Source organism: Fonsecaea monophora, assembly GCF_001642475.1.
Source record: "Fonsecaea monophora strain CBS 269.37 chromosome Unknown Scaff101, whole genome shotgun sequence".
Taxonomy (NCBI): domain Eukaryota; kingdom Fungi; phylum Ascomycota; class Eurotiomycetes; order Chaetothyriales; family Herpotrichiellaceae; genus Fonsecaea; species Fonsecaea monophora.
The window spans coordinates 82,102-103,260 of NW_019174032.1; the positions used below are offsets into that span (position 1 = coordinate 82,102).

Consider the following 21,159-nt stretch of genomic DNA (forward strand, 5'->3'; position numbering starts at 1 on the left):
ACGCCAGAGAATGAAATACACGTATAGCTATGCGAGCATTTTCCCGCCTTCAACCAAACGCCAGTGATGCTTGCACGTCCCTCGCCTCCAGCGCCTTGCAAACAACAGGTCATTGTGTGTACAAAAGAAAATGAAAAAGGCCCAGGCTCCAATCGTTCGAGCAAATTTCCATAAGTCGGTCATAAAGCATAGACACATGAGAAAGGGTAGAATAAAACTAGCGCTGAGATTGTGTTCTTTCTGGTTTCGAGGGACTGCCTGGGGGCTTCGGCGTAGGCTCCTCTTCGATGTTGATCATTTTTGTCGGCACGGGAGTGATATCCATCTCGATATCTGCAAAGGTGGTGCCCGGTTTCGGAGGGAATATGACGGGAGGTGTGATCTGGCCGCTGGGCGAACGGACAGTCTCCTGCTCAGGATGTGAATGCTGCGAGAGCTCGAGTTTCTTCCGCGGTTGGATCTCTGTCAATGCAGCGACACTGGGTTCCTCGGGAATTTTGAGATTCTCCATGCGCTCTTCGAGAACTTCCAGAGACCTCCGGAGACTGTCTGGCTCCGTTGACCTGTCCTCGCTCATGGAAATGACGCTTCCCCGGCTGTTCGTGCGCAGCATTTCAATTCCAAGTTTGGATGATGGCCGGGGTGGTTTACCGAGAGGTGACCGCGCTCGCACCTGGACGTCGCCCAGTTCCTCGTCTTCGTCATCTCCTTCTTCCGCTGCCCCAATGGCATGGTTCATGTTCTTCTCCAGTAGTTCTCGCTTCACTCTGACAGCCTCCGATGACTTTTGTCGCCGAGGGGTCTGAAGTCCATATCCGCCAGTATCGTCGATGCAAGCACTTGGGGGTGCAGACTCTGTATGGACAAGATGAGGATAACCAGACTGGATATAAGGCCGCTGTCCGAGGACAATATCGTCGGAAATTCCTAACCCGGCCTTTGCCCACTCATCAGTAGCGGCTCGAGAGACAATGACCGGAACGTCATCACTCTTGAAGGATTCCAGATCACTAAAAAACCCGCCACTGCCAATCGAATCTTCCCGACCTGACCCTCGGTATGATGAGTCGGGCATTGTCGGTGCCAAGCTCGAAGCAACAGAGCTGGGACTGTCTTGAGTAGGTATAGGATCGAATCGCGTGTTGAGATGTGGGATGGTCAATGGAACTGCCATCCGGAAGTCTTTAGGTGCGGGTTTCCAGGCACAGTACTTGGCTAACATCTCCGTCAACTTTTGGGTGGTCGGCGGTTTCTGCATGAGAGTGTCGAAGTGGTGGACTTCGGGAAGATCTTTCAGGTATCCTGTAATGCAGACAATTGGAGTGCTGGTATTGGCACTCTTTGTGTCTCGAATCATGCGAGCAACGTCGACTCCGCTGATGAGGGGCAGCTTGAATTCCATAAAGATGGCATCGAACTGAATCTGGCTAATAGCAAGTCGTAGAGCATCAGGACCATTGGTTGCGGTGATCGTCCGGCAGCGCAACTTCTCAAACAGCCTCTCCATTACCATTCTGGACACCGGATGGTCCTCACAGATCAGGACATCCAAAGGTCGATAGGTAGGGCCTTCAAGAAAGTTGATCTGCGACAGTCTTCTCGAGCTCTGCCGCCGGCGTTGCACCTTGAGGAGCGCCTTCGCTTGTGCCGATTCATTGTCTGAGGACGATGGTGAAACGTCTCGTACGAGCAGTTGGCTCTTGCGCTTATGATGACCAGGAACGAAAGGTTCTCGCTGAGGGGCCTGTCCGTCACTTTCCTGTGAGCCGACAGTCTGCGACCTTGTGCGTCCATTGACTGTCGCAGCGCGAGGTGGAGGCATCCCTTTGGCGGGAGAAACCGAAGGCATCCGAGCAGATTTGATGGGAGATGACGTTGCCGTCGGTCCGTGTTTCACCGCATCGTAGGGGATATCAAAAAAGCTACTTGGAGCAAGAGAACTGCTTCCTTGGGAGGAGCCAGACGTCTTTCGTCTATCATGGTGCTGCGCTGTGGAGAACTGAACCAAGAGGGGTGAGGAAGGCTGCGAAGGCCTGCTGGGGGACGAGTTGGATGTAGCCAGGCTCGATGGAGAGCCCGGCCTGTGACCCTTGCTGATCGAGAGTGCCCGCTTAACTGGCATCGGCATCATCGGACTGCCTTCAAGGGATGGTCCTGGGGATCCTAGCGCTGGACTGTTGGCGGCAGACATAGCTTGCGAATGCGCATAGCCTCTAGCTTGAGCTTGCATTGCTTCTTTCCTCATCCTCTCGACTATGTCCTTGTTGGCCTTCTCCAGTACGGGCAAGTTCTTGAAAGTGAAATTGCCAAAGTCGTCGGCGATGACAGGTTCACTCAGCCTGCGATTGCGGGAATCGCGTACCAAATGGGGAGGAATATGGAGAGGCATGAGGCCACGCTTAGCAGAACTTGCTTGCGTTCTGGCTCGGAAAAGTGCATCGTGGGGACGATTGGGATATTCCGAACCATTCGGCGTTGTACCTGCGGGTGAAATTTGGTCTTCCAGTTCTTCAGGGAAAGACGACAGGGTGGCCCCACGCGAATCAAAATACTCGGTGTCCTCTGGATGCTCTGGGTTTGGAATAAACTGAGCTTCATCTTCCAGGAGCGTTTCCCAGTGAATGTCAGCAAACCAGGGATGTGCTTGGATCTCAGCGCCACCGCTTGGGTACTTCTCGTCTTTGTTTGCACCCAGCCTTTCTCTCGGGTCGAGTTGGATGAGCTTGTCAATGAGATCTCTTGCTTCTGGGCTTACTTCGACTTCGTCGTCCTCGGGCCAGGCAATTCTCCGATTTAGAATATTGTCAAATACCTTCTCCGGCGTCTCGGCGTTGAAGGGTGGGAAACCATAGAGAAATTCGAACATAATACACCCCAGAGACCACCAATCACACATTTCATCCTGTACGGTGCCGTTGATGGTCTCGGGAGCTAGATAATCCGGGGTCCCCACGAAACGACGATCACTTTCTTCAGGCTCAAACAATGGAGGAGCCAACATCTGAGAAGTCAGAAGAGCGGGTGCGGTCTGAGAAATATTACTCATCGACTGTGACAGTGGGAAAAGATCAGGAGATGCGCTGCCCTGGCTGTATGCTTCTTCTTCGATTTTGCGCGGGAAAATCTGAGGAGGGGATTCAATGTCTTCCTGCACGCCGAGCTTTTTGAAAAGTTGATGGAGATCGAAGCTTGAGCCACTACCACTATCGCTCCGATAGCCGGAATTCCTCAACGACGTCTCTCGGCTTAGAGAGCTTTCTCTATTCAGGCTGAAGTAGGATGGTTGATCAAGACCTCCGGTGAAAGCAGGCGTCATGAGAGGTGTCGGCGCCGGCGAATGGGGTCCCGGGTAGTCAAAAGAGGTGGATCGCGAGGTCGGATTCGACCCTGAACCGTTCTGAGTGAATGGCCCCTGCTTCAAAAGATCGGGGACGGCTTCATCGGGCTGCTTGAGTGCACGTTTCTGTCGACCAACAAGACCCATACGAGACAGACCAAAGTCGGTAAGCTTCAGGTGTCCTTTGGAGTCGATCAGAAGATTATCTGGTTTCAAGTCACGATGGACGATCCCTCGAGAGTGCAAATGTTCGACGCCGAGAACGACTTCAGCGATGTACTTTTTAGCCCAATCCTCACTCAGACCTCCGAGGATCTTCACGAGGGAAGCGCAATCACCTCCATTCAGGTACTCCATCACCAGATAGAGATAATCTTTGCTGGAGAATGTCCAGTACAGTTTGGCCACAAAATCGCTCTCTCCCTGCCACATCATGATGGCACGTTCGGCCTTGACATTGGTGACCTGATTCTTTGCAATCATGTCGGATTTGCGGAGTACTTTGATAGCGAAGTATTCACCCGTGATTTTCTTTTTAGCCAGATACACACTCCCAAAGGCACCTCTGCTAATCGGTTTGATGATCTCAAAATCCTTGATTGAGGGTGGTTGTGCCCGCTGTTGTGGGTGAGAGATAGAGTTCAACCTGGGTGAAGCAGGGGTCTTCAGATCTGACGAATGCATCGACGACTGTCTTCTATGCAGATTCGGAGCATTGGTGGGAGGCACAAATTCTCCAGCCGTCAACAAGGGTGACACAACAGGTGACTGGGCTATTTCTCCACTGGGGATTCTAGATTTGGTCATCCGCAATGGTGACGGAGGTGGCGGCGGGTATCTTCCTGGAGACTGCTGGCGATGAGGGGAGGCCGAATTAAGGCCATGAAGATGCATGCTTCGTCTCTTTCTGTCCCTGGATTGGGCGGTCCGACCCTGATCAGATGCAGAAGCTGGAGAGTCAGTGCGCCAATTGCCCGACAAAAAAGAAGGCGGTGGGAGACTACTGTCGCTGTCGTTGGCATCCTCAATGTACATAGAACGTCGGTTCGAGATGGGTTGGGGTTGAGAGATAAGATTGCTCCGGTGAGACTTTGGGGTGGGACATTCGATTGGGCTGCTAGAGCCGGTCGAAACTGCCTGTGACGACGATCGTCTTTTATCATTCCCCATGGTGATCTGGGGCAAGTCTCTAGGATTTCTGAGGGCAGAAGCCATTGACTTTAGTCCGACGTAAGATGTGCTGCGACTGGCTTCGGGCTCAAGGTATTCGATTGGCAGGGCTTTGGGGGTCGGCTCCATATCTTCTCCAGGGTTTTCGAGAATGCCTTCCAGTGCAGCCTCGTCTTCAGACTCGCTTTCACTGGAAGACAATGCCTCACCTGCTGCAGCCCTTTCCGCCTTGATCAAAGCTTCGTTTATACACGCATCCACCTCAGCCATGTATTCTTGTCGTATGCGCTCGGAGTATTCCAAAACATTCTGATATCGGTGAACAGCCTCCACCTTGGCGCGAGCCAGTTTTTCGGTATCCGCACTCAAGGCGGCTAAGCCAGGCTCGTTATCCAGGCTGCTTGGAGGTTGCCATTGAATGATTTGGGAAATTCTGGATTCCGACTGCGGAGACTGAGACTTGAAGTCATCTTCTGCCGAGCTTTTGCTGTCTTTGATCGAGGGCACATTGATCTCCATAGCTGTGTCGCACAGGTCTAGAATCAATTCCACGATGCGCACCAACGGTCGCCGGACCACAAACGAACGAGCCCGGGTATGACCGGGGGCGGTCGTCGAAGGGCTTCGTGATCTCACCGGACTGGCACTATGAGATGCTGAAGCGGAAGAGACGCCAGTTGAAGAGCTTGGCGAAGGGCCAATCGGCATACCCTTGTACTCGGGGCTTGAAGGAGGGGAGTTCTCGCCGCCTGAGCCACGCCCTTGACGAACCTCAAAAGCGTCGAGCACTTTGACAATTGCGTGTCTATGTTCCGAGAGATTTTCCTGGACCATTTGCACATCCATTTCAGCCTTGTGTTCTTGCACGCAGAGATCCGAATGCTTCTCGAACCACCATGGGACAATCGACCTCTCGCACACTCGACAGAGTATGGGAAGGGGTGGAGGGTGATTTTCGGGGTCGTTAGCCCCGAACTCTGCGAGCTCGGTGAGATATTTTGCCAGAATCTCTGCGCCGACTCCCAGGGTTTCCACGAGTGCTCGAGGCAGAGCTATTTCAATGCGGATGGGCTCCTGGGCTGGCTGTAACATCCACATGGTGTGCGACTCTCCCCCAGACGTCCTGTCGTAGACCATGATTCCCTGACCCTCCAACTCGAGGGTTGCATTTCCACTCTCGTCAGTTTCAACATTGTCCTCGCTCGGTTCCTCGCCGTCATCTGTCGGTAGCATGGTGCCCATATCGGAAGAAGGGCCAACCTTGACGGCAAATTTGACAAACTGGCTCTTAGAATCATTCGACTTCAGAGCCTCGATGGCGGATGCAAAGATGTCAGGATTGTCGCTGATGAACTCGGAAATCTTGTGACCTCGAACATGCTCGAGATCAGTGCCGACAACATCGGTCCAAGAGGGGCTGACCCAACGAATATGGCCATCCAAACTGAGATCAAGAATAATGTTCCGGGTTTGTTCGGCCGCCTCTTTGAGCTCCTGGGTACCTTCCTGGATATCCTGGCTGAATGACCTCTCCATTGCATGCCGAGTCATGTCGTTGCCATAGCCCTCGGCGTTCTTGATGGCCGTAATTATCGGCGGCTCCAAGTATTGTTGTTCGGCTCCATCCTGGGCCATTACTCCTGGTGCAGGAGGAACGGTCCCTGGAGGACAAGTGGTGGACGGAGGGGACAAGGACTGGGGAAAGGGCAGAGTCCTTTATGACTTTTGACCCACCATGGAGCCAAAAAGTCCCCCGTTATCTTGACATCTCTGGCAGAGTCGTCAAGATGATCCGGAGCTGTTGCGGATAGAGAGGAGAGCGTCGAAGGAGGAGGAGTCGAACGAGTGTTCTGCGTGCGTGTCGAGGGTCCGAGGGGAACGGTTGAGGAGAGGACTTGTGGCGTTTCACGCGAGGAGAGCGGCGTGTTTTTTCTCTCTGGGGGTTTGTTGGAGGACAAAGGCGAAGACGACTACATCAGAGGTAGAGGGAGACAAGGAAACGGCCACACATTGGCAGTCGAGGTAACGAACGATTGTGATAATTTGTCAAGGGAGAAATTTGGGCGAGAGATGATTGAAGCTGCGATGTGGTAATGGAGGAGCGGAAGGAAATACAGCGCCAAAGAGAGAAAGGCTCAGTTGGTGCCGCCGCTGGGATATTATTTTTTGCAACCAGTAGTCGAAGGGGTTCGTAGGGAAATAGTGGGACGGTTGGCGAAGGGTTAAAAGGTAGGCACTTGCAGGGTAAAGGCACAGGGCAGCTGGGTGGTCTGAGAGTCTCCCTCGTAAGGGTGTCTCCCTTGTTAACTTACAAACTGTGTGAGGATGGGGGGGAAGGGTGGAAGCCAAAGCGCCTCCAACCTACCACCTTGCAACAGATGCTTTCTACTGGCTGCACCCGGGCTGCAGATGCCGGTGATCTCGTTAGGGCGGTTTAGGGGGTGGGGCTCGCTTTCAAAGCATCGAGGCACCCAAGAAGAACCCAAGAAGCAGCCCTGAAGACTGATCCCAGGAGCCAAGGCAAGGGCCCCCAGAGCCCTTTGTGCAGCTGCGTGTCAACTCCAACTCCAACGTTCCCCTTCCCTCTTGACTGCGGCCAGCTAATGCAGACCAGTGCGTTATTCCTGTCGCCGTCTCACCAATAACACCTTTTTACTCACCTCTCCTCATCGGCACATCGAGTCCAGTAAACCACCGCTAAACAAAGATTAACTCAACATCCTTCCTAGTCCATGCTAGGATCTCTTGTCTTCCTCATCCAATGCCATGTCTGTTTCTGACCTGCAACGCGGCACCTGGCACACGCTGCCTCTGGAAATACCTGCCTGTGCTGCCCCCTCGCTCAAAGGCTCCCCTCGATGCCCGCCCCATTGCGAACCCGACAACCCTTTTCGACCCTCATCATCGCGAGTCCATCCACCTGTTCTGACCGTCTGTCTTTGCTGACAATCCGTATTCCTGCTCGCTCTCACTCAGTCGCTGGCTCGCTCACCTCTCCCCACTTTTTATTTTCTATTCCGTCTGTTTGTTGACGGTTTGCTCGGCTACAGCATAGCCTGCCAGGCCTGCCTAATGCCTTTTCCCTTGGTATCTCCCCCTCCACCTCAGCAACTGCACAGGCGGGAATAGGAAGGTCTATTGCGTCGACGCGCATAACATCTACGAGATGACTGACCCGAAGAGAGAAAAAAATTGACATTGTTTCTGATGCAATGACAACACAATGTGGGTGCCCCATTGAAACATTTTGGGCAGATGAATAGGGCTGCACCGACCTGCGAACGCACTTCGTCATCGACCTCAATCAGGGCTCCGTGGCCATGTACGACACGTGTGCACCCTGTACATTCTGGCCGCCCTCGAACTTCTCAAGACGATGAAACAAACAGGCAAAGACCACTGGTCCAATCAGCCCCTCTTGCACTCCAAGGATGCGTGTCATCTCTCGGGCCCTTGTGCTGCAAACACCCCTTGTGCGACGTATTCCTTCCCACCTCTCGATGCAATCACTCAGATCTCTCATAGTCTTCACAACCTGGTGACGCAGGGTGGTGCAACCATGAGGGCCGCGCTACATAGCCTTGTCGATAATAAATTCGTGGGTGCAAGGATGATGGAAACAAGACCTTCAGGCCGATTTCACATTGTCTACCGATGCACTCCTTGAGCTTTTCTTTTTCGAGCGTCAACTCGTTCTCCATTCCAATCCGGAACTACTGCACTCCCTCCATGAAGCAGTTTTAACTTCTCAGATGCGGTTACAAGGGCCTCAGCTGACCCGTCACGCCCGTCTCCTCGGTTGGCAGGGTTCAAAAGAGGGCGCCAATCACCTTTGCTATCTCTGGCTGCACTACTGCATGAGAACTGCGTTCTTTTTTTTTCTGGCACAGCAACCCTCGTGCTCTACACTTTTTGTCTCCCCGTGTTGCCGGTGTGTAGTGCTTGAAAAAGCGTCGGACTAAGGATGTATTCTTCCCTTGTTCCCGCTTCCCACACTCGTACAGGGTTAACGATCCTTCAATGGACAAGCCTAGAAGCACCATGGAAATACATTGCACGAGCTTTCCCCAAAGCTTACCACGGGAATGAATCCCTGCCGAGCGCCGCTTCTGACCATGCGTGCCATGACCACATCCGAACCCTGAACAGTTTCATCCCAGATGTTTGTTCTTGAACAAACAGCACGTGCGTTGATTCCGCAACGAGAGCGTTGGTCACCAGCACCACCAAGGCAACAGGCGCCGGTGACGTCTGCATTATTCACTGTCACGTCTTGACAGTGGGCGTCGAGTCTCTTGCATACGCGCTGTACTTGGGACTTGCACGTGTAGGAAAAGCTCAGTCAGTCACATATCACTCCCCAGGTGGAATCAATTCTACCCAATGGGATTTCAACCGATGCCGACGGCTGTGCCTATGCATCTTGGTCTTACGGAGTGAGTGAGTACCAAGTACGAAGGATTCTCGGCCCTGGCGATCACCCCCCAACAGTAAACAACCAACAGCTAAATGAATACAAAAGAGTCGTAACCCCGGCAGCTGACTCCCCTGGCATGCAAAAATGTGGCATGGATGACGATGACAAACAGACATGGCCCTACGAGCATGCATCCGGAGTAGCGCGTTGCTTTACTTTACAGCAGCTCTTCTTGGAGAACGCATTTGGTCAAGGAGACAGGTCTGATATGTGCTAGCCAGCCAGCCAGACGGTGGCTTGGGAATCCAATTCCTGCTCTTTTTTGGGGGTTTTTGGCTTCGTCTCGCTTCGCCTTGCGGGATCGATACGTACTGGTCCCAGAGACCCATGAGTTTGTTCCTCTGTAGAAGGACATGGTTATTTTCATTCTCGTCCCCTTTCTCACTGTCTCATCTGTACAAGTACATGTACTCCCAAGATGTGATTACATACATACATCCACCAAAAAGGGGGAGGGGTATGTTCTGTACCTCGTCCTCCCCTTGTCTTGTCTTGTCGGCCGCTCAACCGCTCCAACCGCTCAGACTGCTGACTACTGTCCACTGCGCATGGTCAGGCAGGCAGGTGGCCAGGCAGGATCAGACCCATGATAACATGCATAGGAGGGCATGGCATGGCATTACCCTATCCAGTGTGCCAGTGTGCTAGTATGCCAGTGTACCCGTATCATTTTCACTCGGCAGGTAATAATACATACTCGGTACCTCTACCTCATAGCGCAGGGGAACCTACAGTAAACGCCCTTTTCTTTCAGTCCAAGTCCCAAGTCCAGTGCAGATAGATGCAGATGAGGACTAGAAAAAAACCCAACGAGTACGAGTTGTCCTTCTCCTTACAGCCGTCAAAACTCCGAGACTAAGACTCCTCGCAAAGACCAAGAACTTCTTCTTCGAGTTTCTTGTCTGAATCAAGCCAGGCAGGTCAGGTCAAGTCAGGGAAGTCAATTGGGGTAAGTGAATCAGGCCAGTCAAGTTCATGTCAGCAAGCCGCAAAAAGCAAAAAAAGGGGGATTTCTCGGAAAATGCCGACTTTGACCAACGAGAGGGGTGGCATGGTGGGTGGTATGGATGGGGGAGGGAGTAAAAGGCCGCAGGCTGATGTACAGTACAATATGTACTCGTACTCGGATACTGGCTGGCTGGCACTGGCACTGGCACTGGTACTGGTTAGATGACTTTTGTCTCGTACCGGGAGAAAGAAGGCCGAATAGACACAAGACAGAGGTACTTGTACTTGTATGCGGGTGAATATCGCGCATGCATGCAATGCATACACGGAGGACCATGTATCCATGCCATGTACCATGTGTCCATGTACATACGCGTTGCCTTTGGCATGTCTGGCCGGCTCTGTCTACCTATCTATCTGACTTGACTTTGCATGGTGCTGTCCGGCCAGGCCTCCAGCATCCAGCATCCAGATATTCCCATCCTTTCCTTTCCTTTCCCTCAATGCCCATGCACAGTTACTCACTCACTCACTTAACTCACTCAACTCAGAGACAGAGCATAGGGAAGGGGTATTTCGCTTCGCAGACACATATATGTAGGTTCTCTCGCTTGTGTACATACAGATGACATACGTGCTTACCCATCTACCTACCTAGTACCTACCGATGGACGGACGATGACTGTTCCACTTACGACCAAGTACCGAGTCCTCATTACACGAGTGTATCTAGCCACAATTTCCTTCTCCTTTCTATCTCTTTCTAGCGAGGCGAGGCGAAGTGAGGGTCGAGGAGTATTTGGGCAACAAAAAAGAGACTCTATATTCTCTCCCTGAGACCCCCTGCAGGCCCTACCAGGGGATAGGTATTATGTACTTGGTACGTAAATGCGTTGTACGCACCGACTGAGAAGATCTGGGTCTATTCTCGCAATCGAACGCGCCCAGCCATGTCCCCAAATTCGGACTCCATGGTCCTCTTCGTGCTCGGTCAACGCCACTCTTGGTCGCCTGCGCTGCATTGACACGACATACTGGACATCAAGACGCTTTTGATCATCACTTCACCCTCATCTCGTCTATTGCTCCTTCTTCCACTCACCGTTCGCCTTCAACTGCTCCTCTTCGTCCCGTTTGAACCACCGCACACTCCTTGCAAACCCCTCGTCGAGTCCTACCACTGGTGCATAACCCGTCCGCTTCATCAGCTTCTCGCACGAGTAATACCGCGAGATGGTGGCGTATTTGACCGTCTGCCGGTTCAACTTGCCCTTTCGGCCCGTCAGGTGGTTGAACAGCTCCGCCGCGCCTCCGACAAACGTGGCCAGTGACGTGGGAAGACTGACGACCCGGTCCGCGTTGATATTCCGCCCATAGCGCGAAAAGAGGTAGCGCGACGAGTCCCAAAAAAAAGCCGGCTGGTTGTTCGTGACGTTGAACGCTTCACCGTCGACTTTGTCTTGCTCTGGTGCCCCCTTCCTCAACCCGCCTGCCTGGAGAACCTGCGCCGCACAAAGCAATCCGAAACACACATTGTGTACGTAGGTGGTGTCAAACAGATTGGCATTGTCCCCCAACTGAATGTGTAACTGCCAGTCCGGTGCAACTGATGCCGTCCTGAGAATGGCCCCAGAGAATCCCCCACGATCACCTTCACCGACGATGCCAGCCGGACGTACTGCGCAGGTCAACATCTTCCCTCCGTCACTGTACTCCGAGTTTGCATTGGCTTCGAGCACAATCTTCTCTGCGTGGACTTTTGTCTCGGAGTAATATTCCCTGGGGTTCGGACACACGTAGGGGTATCGTTCGTCGGCATTGATCAAGTCAGACTCGCCGTCGTGAATCACACTCGCACTCGAAACATGGACAAAGGCTCGGACACAACCGCCCCAGTCGCCGTGTTTCTTCCCGCCAGCAACCTCCAACAGCGTCCGTGTACCGTCAATATTCACCTTTCGGAGCACCGCCGGAGGGGCTTCCCACGACGGAGACGCCGTGTTGATGACCACGCTGGGTTTGACTTTTCGGAAAACTTCGAGCAGAGAACTCGGGTCGGTGATGTCGGCCGAGTGGTACGTTGCACCGGGGAAGATGTGTTGAGTGCATCTCAAGTCCAGCACGTGGACGGACGTCGAGGTCTTGTCTATAGGAGGGTATCGGCTGCGTAGGGTAGGGAAGGAAGAGGGTAGGAGGGTGTTGAGGTCGTATTTCTCGGGATTAGGGGTCGTGGCGCCCTTTGTTCCCGAACGCTGCGGCGGCGAGGCTCCATTGCTCTCTGTGTCTGCGTCTTCAGAGGGAAAGTTGAGCAATTGATCCACGAGTCGAGAGCCCAAGAAACCGCAGCCTCCAACCACCAGCACAGTGCCGTAGGATCGCGGCGTCAAGTCAACCGCGGTCTCTTTCCTAATTTCCATCTTTCTTTTTTTGATGAGCTAAATGTCGACACGATCTAGCTGGTACTGTTGTGAGAGTGGCTTGAGCTCGAATCCGATCTTGAGGAGTTTTTGGAGATGCGCAATGCCCTTCGATCAATGAGCGCAGCCAGCGCAACTGTTCCTGGAAAAGTGGATCGCGTCCCCGGAAGCGAGACGTTCCTCGTGGCGCGCAGCATTACATAATGGTCCAGCCTTGCAGCCTCGTGCCTCGTTACAGCGTCTCCAGATCCACCCCGTACAGACACCGACTTGCCTGATAGTGCACGGGGAAAGGTATAGTGTAGTACAGTAAAAGTCAGACTCAGCTGTAGCGGAAGAGAACTACCATCCTGGAAGAAGCCTTCCACTGTCTTAGTATCTCAGGGTATCAAAAAGCTCACAGCTCGGATGGTATTCGCGGCCATGCCCAACGATGCTTCATAATGGCCAGATCCTGCACAGAATACCACTGCTTGTCCGTTGCATGTTGATGGTTCTTTCAAGTATACAGACTGTCTCTGTGAAGCCCCGACCATCTCCCAACTCCCATGCTTGCTGCAAACAAAAAACACAACGACCCATAGTTCGCATTCTTCCTTGCGCTTTTTCCATTTCAACCTTGTGTCGTCTCTCATGTTGGACTTCAGCCATGCCATCTAATCGACCTGGATTATGATCAGATCTTGGACCAGACATCTCACTCTATGCCCTCCTCAGTTGTCCTCTGCGCCGACCGTCGGAGCTGCCGGAAGTACTTCTTTTTATCACTCTCGCTGCCCCAAAGCAACTTGGTTGCCTCTGGATGCACAATCGTCCTCGGGTCATAGGGTGGGCTTTCCTCCTCCAACGCCTCGACGATGCTCTCAACGTGATTCCTCAGTTGATCTACTTCCTTGGGAAAGTAGCAAATCACACCGTCCTTGGAGACCCTATGGTGGTAGATGGGTGTTTCCATTTTCACCCGAGGTAGTTCGGCCGGAAAGCGAGGACTCACTGCAATTCGGACTTTGAAGACGCCGCCATCCAAATGCGTGCTGGGCCTGCCGAAGTAGGTCATGATCCAGATGAAGGGATTGTCATTTTCCAGCTCAACATCCACGTTGTGCAGCTTCTTGCGTTTCAGGTAGTCTGACAACTGTACGAATTGTCGTTGGACTGCGGCCGCCTTGGTCGCCTCTCGATCCCTCAGTTCCAGTCCTTCAGTCGCCCAGTTGTCGGTTTCGATTCGAAGCACCTCCTTGATGCGCAGCAGTCTTCTTCCCAACTCACTGTACCGGAACTTGCCCTCCATGTTGTTCCCTCCACCTTCAAAAGGCATCTTGACAAAGTCGACGCCATCTTTGTGTTTGGGAGCGTATTCTTCAATGGTGCACATGTAATGTTCAAAGTACCACAGAAACCTTCGCTTGAAGAGATCTCGGAATGGTAAGAACTTGAGCTTGATTTGATTCTCAAGGGGATCCTCTTTGAGCTCATCCTCCTCGTCGTCTTCAGAGCTCCATTGCGCAGAGTGAGGCGAGGGTGCGGCCAGTGAGCCATCTGGTTGGATGCCCAATGCCTCCTCGAGCCTCTGAATGACCGCAATTCGGAGAGTTTCGTGACGGATCTAGACATGTTGTAAGCTCAACTCCATCCCAGCTTTTGAGGCACAAAGCCGTGCACATACCTTGGCACAGTACAGGTCATTCATCCTCCTGTCCTCTGTACCTTTTGCGTTCTCGTATCCAGGTTCATTCTCATAGGGATTGTTACTCATGAGACTCTGGATCGACCACAACACCGATTCCAGTCCTTGTGCAGAAGACCACTCTTCACCCGGCTTCTCTCCATGCCATGTGCCCAAGATTGACAAGCAGACCTTCCCACTTGCGTAGATGTTTGGATTGAACCTCGTCCGACCAGCATTTGTGGTTTTGGCCTCGACTTTGGGTGGCTTGCTTGGATACTCTGAGCCGAAAGTGACGGCGAACTCGAAGAAGCCGAATGCATAGGGAGTACCGTGAGGACCGATGATGAGGGCTTTGACGTGGCGCACGTCTTTCTCCTGGCAAGCGACAGCAATGGCTGCAGACCGTGGTTAGCTGAAGATGCCTGGTGCATGTCTTTTGGCTCAGAGGATGAACTTACACAGGTCACTACCTTGTTGGATCTGGGCGATCTCCTGCACACATCATGTCAGTAATATCCTCCTGGTATCTAGGTGCAACCACCTCTTACCCGAGATATCCTCAAGATGGTCTGATTGGACATGATGAAGGCGTCAGGGCACGGGCGCTTGAGCAGAGCAGGAGTAGAGTGGTGTCACGTTCAGATTCAGGTTCATGAGCAGCACAGAGAAGTGTCAATGCAGGCGAAAGAGGACTGCAAGTTTGGTCATGTAGAGTGAAAAGAGGCATTGTTTGGTAAATGAGACTTCTTGTGAGAGAGGGTGGGAGGGGCGAGAGGGGGACTTTTGGATTTGCGGTTCAAGATGAGGCTGTGTGTCACAAGTTGCCCTGAAGCCTGAAGGTGAAGTGAATAGTGACTTCCCATTAGAGGATCCCAACTTCGATGGTGCCTGTTGACTGGATCCGTGACACTCTAGCCGGCTAAGCTACAGATCTGCCTTGTTAAGCTGCAGGCTGCCACTGGATGGGTGGGTGGCTGGTGCTATAAGAAGAAAGAAAGACCAGAGCTACTTCTTTGTATGAGGACTGGGTGCTTATCGTACACCAAAGAGCTGAGGGGCTTTTGGTGGGGGCGCCACGGGTGCCTACCAGCCACAACCGCCTAATCGTGTCTACGGGGGGCCAGTGGGGGGGTTTTATTGTTGTCCACAAGGCTGAGAAAGTGCTCAAGACCCTTCAAAAGCATTGCTGCCTGACAAGAGAAGATGAGTGCTAATGATGCCACTAGGGGCGCCTAGAACTAAGTTACTTGGAGGAGAGGAGCACCAACGGGTGGAACAATTTAGTTTGGTGGAGCCCCCAACAGCCCACAGAGCTATTGAGGTAGCCGTAGGTAGATCTCTAGCCCCTACAAACACTAGCCTACGAGTACTTGTACCTAGAGAGAGCTGGGCAGCCACATGGAATATCTACTACTTACAAGTACTTGTAAATGCCCGCAAAAGGACTTCCAAACGTCATGGAATCTCATAGGTACTCGCCAGACAAGCCCATGTTCGGTGAATATACATGTACCTCGTACCTAGTTACCTCGTGCTTTCATGCCAGACCCAAAGTATATACATTATACACCTCCACGCTATCCATGCCGTTGACATTTGCCTCCCTGAGATTTGATATCTTAAATCATTAAGGCCATGTGGCAGTGGGTATCATTGTCCTCGTCATCCATGTTCCTGCCAAACTCAGCCTCTTTCTCCCTTCAACACTGAAATCCAGTATCTTCTCATGATTGCGACGCTCTATCCGGGGGCGAGGCGCCTCCGATTCACCGTATATGCCGTTATGTGAGTCGTACATGGTCATAGGCCGTTGCCCGTCTGTGCCCATCAAAAGTCGTTTATGTCATCAGGCCGTCTCTCCGTTCCGAGAATCTTGTTAGCGGTTTCCCAAGAAGTCAAAATTCATGATGTAACGTGGTCGTATTCCGTCAATGCAAAATCGAAAAATCAAACCTCCGTCTGCCAGTGTCATTCACCTTCTTGCTCGCGGTAACCTTTCGTTGGTCGCGCTGTGCTCATTCTCCAATCGCTTCTCCGTCGATTGTCAGGATCCAGCCCGCCTACATCTCGTCGGCTTTGAGATCGGTCACTTCCTGCTTCTGCAGGTGATGTGTTATTTCCGGCGTGGGACGGCGAAGACTTTGCCGTTTCCTCAACCGATAAACCCAGGACTTCGGCATGAACATCAGGATCGGCCAGGTCGGTTGCTGCAAGAGTCCCCTCCGGCGGTGGTCCAGGAATATCTGAGAGAGGGTAAACAAATCCCTCCGGCCTCGTTTCCGGTGGAGGTGTTCCCGCAGCAATGAAGCCGTTGTCTCGTGTATTGTTGAAGAGGTACACATTCTCTTCTGTCAAAGCCAATGTTGTCAAAGGTCCGCCAGCTCCAGAAACTGGTTTGGCTTGATCGGACGAGTGAGACCTAGGCTCAAACGCGCCATCGACCATGATTGTAGGAGCAATAATAGATCGGCCACGATTCAAATCGGTCACCGACAACAACTTGGCGTCCCGGAGTGCTTGTGCTTTGTCCTCAGCCTCGACCCGCCTCATTGTTCGGTCTCCTTCTGTTCCGCCTCCCGGGATCTCTCCGGCAAGAATGGCCTTGGAAAGATTGGATCGGACCGTAGCGGCTTTGGTGTTCACATCAACAGCATCGTCTGTCGGTGCACGCAGCTGTGCATCTGTCGAACTAGACAGCCGTATTGATGTGCCATTCCGAGCATAGAACTCAGTGGCAATAGCATCGACATTGCCACAAATCGATGAGTGGTCGGTGCACCCACTTCCAAAGGACTGTTGCTGGGAGCCTATGGGAGATTCTGACCGTTTCCGATGCCTGTAACCTTGGCGGGCTCTGGATATCCATTTCAATATGGTTTTTTCCAGGAGAGCCCGTTTGACAGGCTTGGCCATGTAGTCGTCCATTCCTGCCTTCTCACATTTTTCTCGGTCACCTTGAATTGCTGAAGCAGTCATGGCCACAATTGGAATTTTCGCGATAATTTCGATGTCCGTGAATGGTGCATGATGCCTGAGTATATGTGTGGCGTGGTACCCATCCAGTACAGGCATTTGAACATCCATCAATATAAGCGAAGGGATCGGATATTGCTGTGATTGTTCCAAGGTGAGGTCGGGCGAGGTGGCTTGAAGAAGATACTCTAGAGCCTCTCTGCCATTCCACACAGCAATAGCAGAAAACTTCAGAGCTTTGATGAACCTGAGGGCAATTTGCTGGTTCACAGGATTATCTGGATTCGTCAACTCCATACCCATGCGTTGTTTCTTCGACATTGCTTACCTTCCACAACGAGTATATGTATCTGATCTCTCTCAAGCTCGGGGACGGGAGTTTCGATCCCCGAAATGGACAACATCGCCTGAGCGGGATCACCACATACACTCATATCTCCTAATGACCTAGTTAGGGCGAGAATCTTCTGATGTTTCCGAGTGTCTTCTTTTGATGAATCCTTGGAGCAAGACAAGTCGGCGTGCAAACGGTCAGGCATCGAGCCGACTTCGAGCTCAGTTATGGGAGTACCATTTTGGTATTCAAGTTTCTTGAATGGGACGCTGAAGATGGCTTTGGTTCCTGTATCGAGCTTGGAATCCAGACGAATCGTCCCATGCATCAGGTCTACCAAGTTTTTACATATGGTCAGCCCGAGCCCGGTCCCTCCGAAACGTCTGGCAGTGCTTGAGTCGGCTTGACTGAAAGGCGTGAACAGCTTCTTCTTGACTTCTTCTTCAATTCCGATTCCACTGTCTTCGACACAAAAGTCAATCGTAATTGTGTCAGTGGTTTCACCAACGATGTTGGCGCTCAACCTCACGAAGCCCGTGGAAGTAAATTTGATACTGTTGGTTAAAAGGTTGACCAGGATCTGTCGTATCCGACCAGGGTCACCTAACAGAATGAGTTCCTCGGATGGTCTGAGGTCGATGGCACTCCTAAACTCGAGTCCTTTGCGTTGAGCGGCAAATGAAAGCATTTTGGCTACATCACGAAGAACGTGGTTTAGACTAAACTGCACTTCCTCGATATCAAGCCGGCCGGACTCGATCTTGGAGAAGTCCAGAATGTCGTTGATGACCGTGAGAAGAGAATTGGCAGATCTTTGGATGTTTTGGGCGAATTCGCTTTGTTCCAGATCCAGGGAGGTATCCATAAGTAGCTCTGACATTCCCAGCACTCCTGCGATTGGCGTCCGAATCTCATGAGACATGTTGGCGAGAAAGCTGCTCTTCATCTTGCTCGCTTCTTTAGCTGCCGTCTCCTTCGCAAGCAATATGATGTTTTCCTGTTCCTTGTGGCGTAACGAAGTAACGTCAGACCCGATGACAATGACCCCAGCAATATAGTTTTCATCCTCCACTCTATTGGGGCCCGTTTTGCCCTTGAGCGGTACCATTTTGGATCGAAACCATCTAGAATTCACTTCATTCTCGCAGATTTCCAGATCGGAAGCTCCTGATAAAATACGGTACAAAGCTTTCCTGAATTTGTTGATCGCTTGCGGGGTCAGGCGCTCACGGAAGACGTCCAGAATAGGGATCCCAACGATCCTGTCGGTTGTCGCATCGCCCATAACGAAGGAACCCTCGTGAAAAGTGACATTCAGTTGTCTGTCGAGAATCCACATGGTCATTTGCGAGTGTTTTAACACGTCTAGCAATTGCCGTCGAACCCTCTGTCCAGAAAACTTGGCATCGACAACTTCCTGGATATCTGTGCACGTACCAAACCACTTGAGGATCTTGCCCGTCTTGTGGTCACGCATGGGTAAAGCCCTCCCAAGCATCCATCTCCATTGACCGTCGAATCTTCTGCAGCGATACTCCGTGATGTACTCGTCCCCTGTCACGAGGGAGTGACGCCATCTGTGCGTGGCTTCAGGCATATCTTCTGGGTGGAAAGGTAGTTTCCACCCTTGGCCCAATGAATTGGCTGGTGTCAGGCCAGTGTAGTCGTACCATCTTTTGGAATAGTAGTCGTGGTAGCCGTCCGCCCTCGTGGTCCAGATCATCTGTGGCATCATATCACAGATGAGGCGAAATTGTTCTTCATTTTCTGCTGTCTGGTGTGCAATCTTTTCGGTATACTCTGTGACATCCTTGAAGGCTATCAAGCCTGCTAGAAATTCCCCAGACTTTTCGTCATAAACAGGGTGCCCGCTGACATCAAAGTTTGATCTTTTGCCCGTCTTTTCATTGACTAGACCAATCTGCCAGTTTGTGAAGGGCTGCTGAGTACGACACAGAGCAAGGACGGGATTGGCTTCCTCTTGGAGCTCCCGCGAGAAATCTGCAGTCCACGGGCGAAATCGTGACATGAAGTCGTACGACTCATCTGACGTGGGATCGGTTTCGACTGCCATTAACTTTCGAGCAGCCAGGTTTGGCAAAACTACGCTCTCATCTTTCCACATGGCAATGAGTGGGATTTCGATCGCACTCAACATGGCGTTCTTCATCTTCAGGACCTTCTGGAAGTCGGTGGGGGCAGAGGGAGCCGAACACTGCGCGGGAGGGGCGACGGGAGGGAAAGAAACCTTGGAGGGCTGTTCCACAGGAGACGTAATTTGAGAGGTGTCAGAGGAGGAAGCAGGTGTCTGCGATTGCGACGAACGGGAGGATCTGGCTGAATTGGACGAGGGATGACGCGTAGTGCCTGATGATCGTGACAATGGTTTGTTAGGGGGATGCCCTGCGGAGCTTGTGAATGTCAGAGTGAAGAAGCGTTGTCCTTGCAACTCCCAGATACTAATGATCATTCGACACGTGGTGTGGACAGCGCGATGGGTTTGATTTTGTCTCGGTCGACGACTGCGAGATGGCATCTGGTCATTAGGATAGGAGATAACCACATCGACCACAGTGTCCTGAGGCTTTTCAGTACGCCTCTGCACCTGCGGCCTACCTCTTGCAGCGGCGGCCTCAGGTATCGCAACAGGAGGCGTCTCTCTGCTCTGCACGTCCTGCAGGGGAGTCCTTTGAGACGGTCTATCTCCTGCAGTCGACTGCAAACCACTGGCGAGGTTGTCGAGAAATCTTTCCCAACTAACCCATATTGGAACGCCGCCATCCGATACCATGTCAATACCCAACTGCGACAGCGTCTGGCCCTTGAGGAAGTCGGTCACATCGAAGTCGGGATCATTTTGTTCGGCTCCCAATAATCTCCCCACGGCCGAATTCGCGAGGAGGACAGTCTTTAAGGAGGAGAGGACGAGTATTGGTGTAGGCAGGGTCGCAAGGGCGGCCAGGGCAATTTCGGTCGCCATAGGGAGTTGGGGTAGGTCGATACAGAAATGGTGAGCAGAAGACGCTGTGGCATTGCGTCCCCCAGCGACTGTAGCAACAGTAGCAGTGGAGTCTGAAGCGGCTAGGGATGGAAAGAGAATACTATGGTGGGATGGTCTGGGTTCGAAGTCGACATTGCCTCGAGCGACCATTTCCAAAGGAGCAGGTGTGGCTATGAGGGTGACTGGAGCAGAGGGAGTACCGCGGGATCACTCTACCTAGGGCAGATCAAGGCGATAGTGCCTGGTGGTACGGGAAGTCAGCCACTCTGCAGGCATCACAAGCGGAATGTGAGGTGACGTAGGAGGCACTTGACGGCACACTAGGGCCTGCGCAAGCCAGATTCTTTGTCGCTTCAGGGGTGGGCATAGGGTGGCTACAATCTCGTATTCTGGAGTCTTGTAGTGGCTAGTGAGGACTGAAGCAGGGGTAGCAGACATTGGCGAGGATATCTTGTACAAGTGGTTATGAGAATGATGGACTTGGTTCTTCCATATTTGGTAGCGACACGAGAAGTGATCGGAGGCCACCAAACACGCCACCAACGCGGGTTGGGCACTAGGGGCCACACAAGCATGGGAAATTGAAAATGCCTTCAGATCCCCATTTCCAGTTCCTCGCATAATATCCTGTTTTCCCACTTTTCAATTGACTCTCGCTTCCTCGTGCACCTGTCCAGCCACCATCCATCGTCACAGCCTCACTCCTTCTGCACCAGCTTGCATCTGCTATTGCTCCAATGAGAAAGATTGGGAGAGTGTAGGTGTACAGCGACCAAGTCCCTGCTGAGGTGCAATTCACTAGGCCGCCCACGAAGGAGCCGTTTTCTTGTTAT

The 21,159-nt window shown here is 52.3% G+C and overlaps 4 protein-coding genes across 4 annotated transcripts; all 4 read right to left on the bottom strand.

The window, feature by feature from the left end:
- Nucleotides 1-217: 217 nt before the first annotated feature.
- On the bottom strand, nt 218-6,142 carry AYO21_09776 (hypothetical protein; the record flags this gene model as incomplete). The annotated part of the gene is made up of 1 exon (XM_022659705.1): nt 218-6,142. One exon carries the CDS (start codon nt 6,140-6,142, stop codon nt 218-220), a length of 5,925 nt encoding a protein of 1,974 aa, XP_022508010.1.
- Nucleotides 6,143-11,011: 4,869 nt separating this feature from the next.
- AYO21_09777 (hypothetical protein) lies at nt 11,012-12,349 on the bottom strand (the record flags this gene model as incomplete). The annotated part of the gene is made up of 1 exon (XM_022659706.1): nt 11,012-12,349. One exon carries the CDS (start codon nt 12,347-12,349, stop codon nt 11,012-11,014), a length of 1,338 nt encoding a protein of 445 aa, XP_022508011.1.
- Nucleotides 12,350-13,046: 697 nt separating this feature from the next.
- On the bottom strand, nt 13,047-14,599 carry AYO21_09778 (hypothetical protein; the record flags this gene model as incomplete). The annotated part of the gene is made up of 4 exons (XM_022659707.1): nt 13,047-13,955; nt 14,016-14,413; nt 14,477-14,510; nt 14,567-14,599. The coding sequence occupies 4 exons, from the start codon at nt 14,597-14,599 to the stop codon at nt 13,047-13,049; spliced, it is 1,374 nt and encodes a 457-aa protein (XP_022508012.1).
- Nucleotides 14,600-15,986: 1,387 nt separating this feature from the next.
- Nucleotides 15,987-20,305, bottom strand: AYO21_09779 (hypothetical protein; the record flags this gene model as incomplete). Its single annotated transcript, XM_022659708.1, has 2 exons — nt 15,987-17,269; nt 17,320-20,305. The coding sequence occupies 2 exons, from the start codon at nt 20,303-20,305 to the stop codon at nt 15,987-15,989; spliced, it is 4,269 nt and encodes a 1,422-aa protein (XP_022508013.1).
- Between the last annotated feature and the right edge of the window lie 854 nt (nt 20,306-21,159).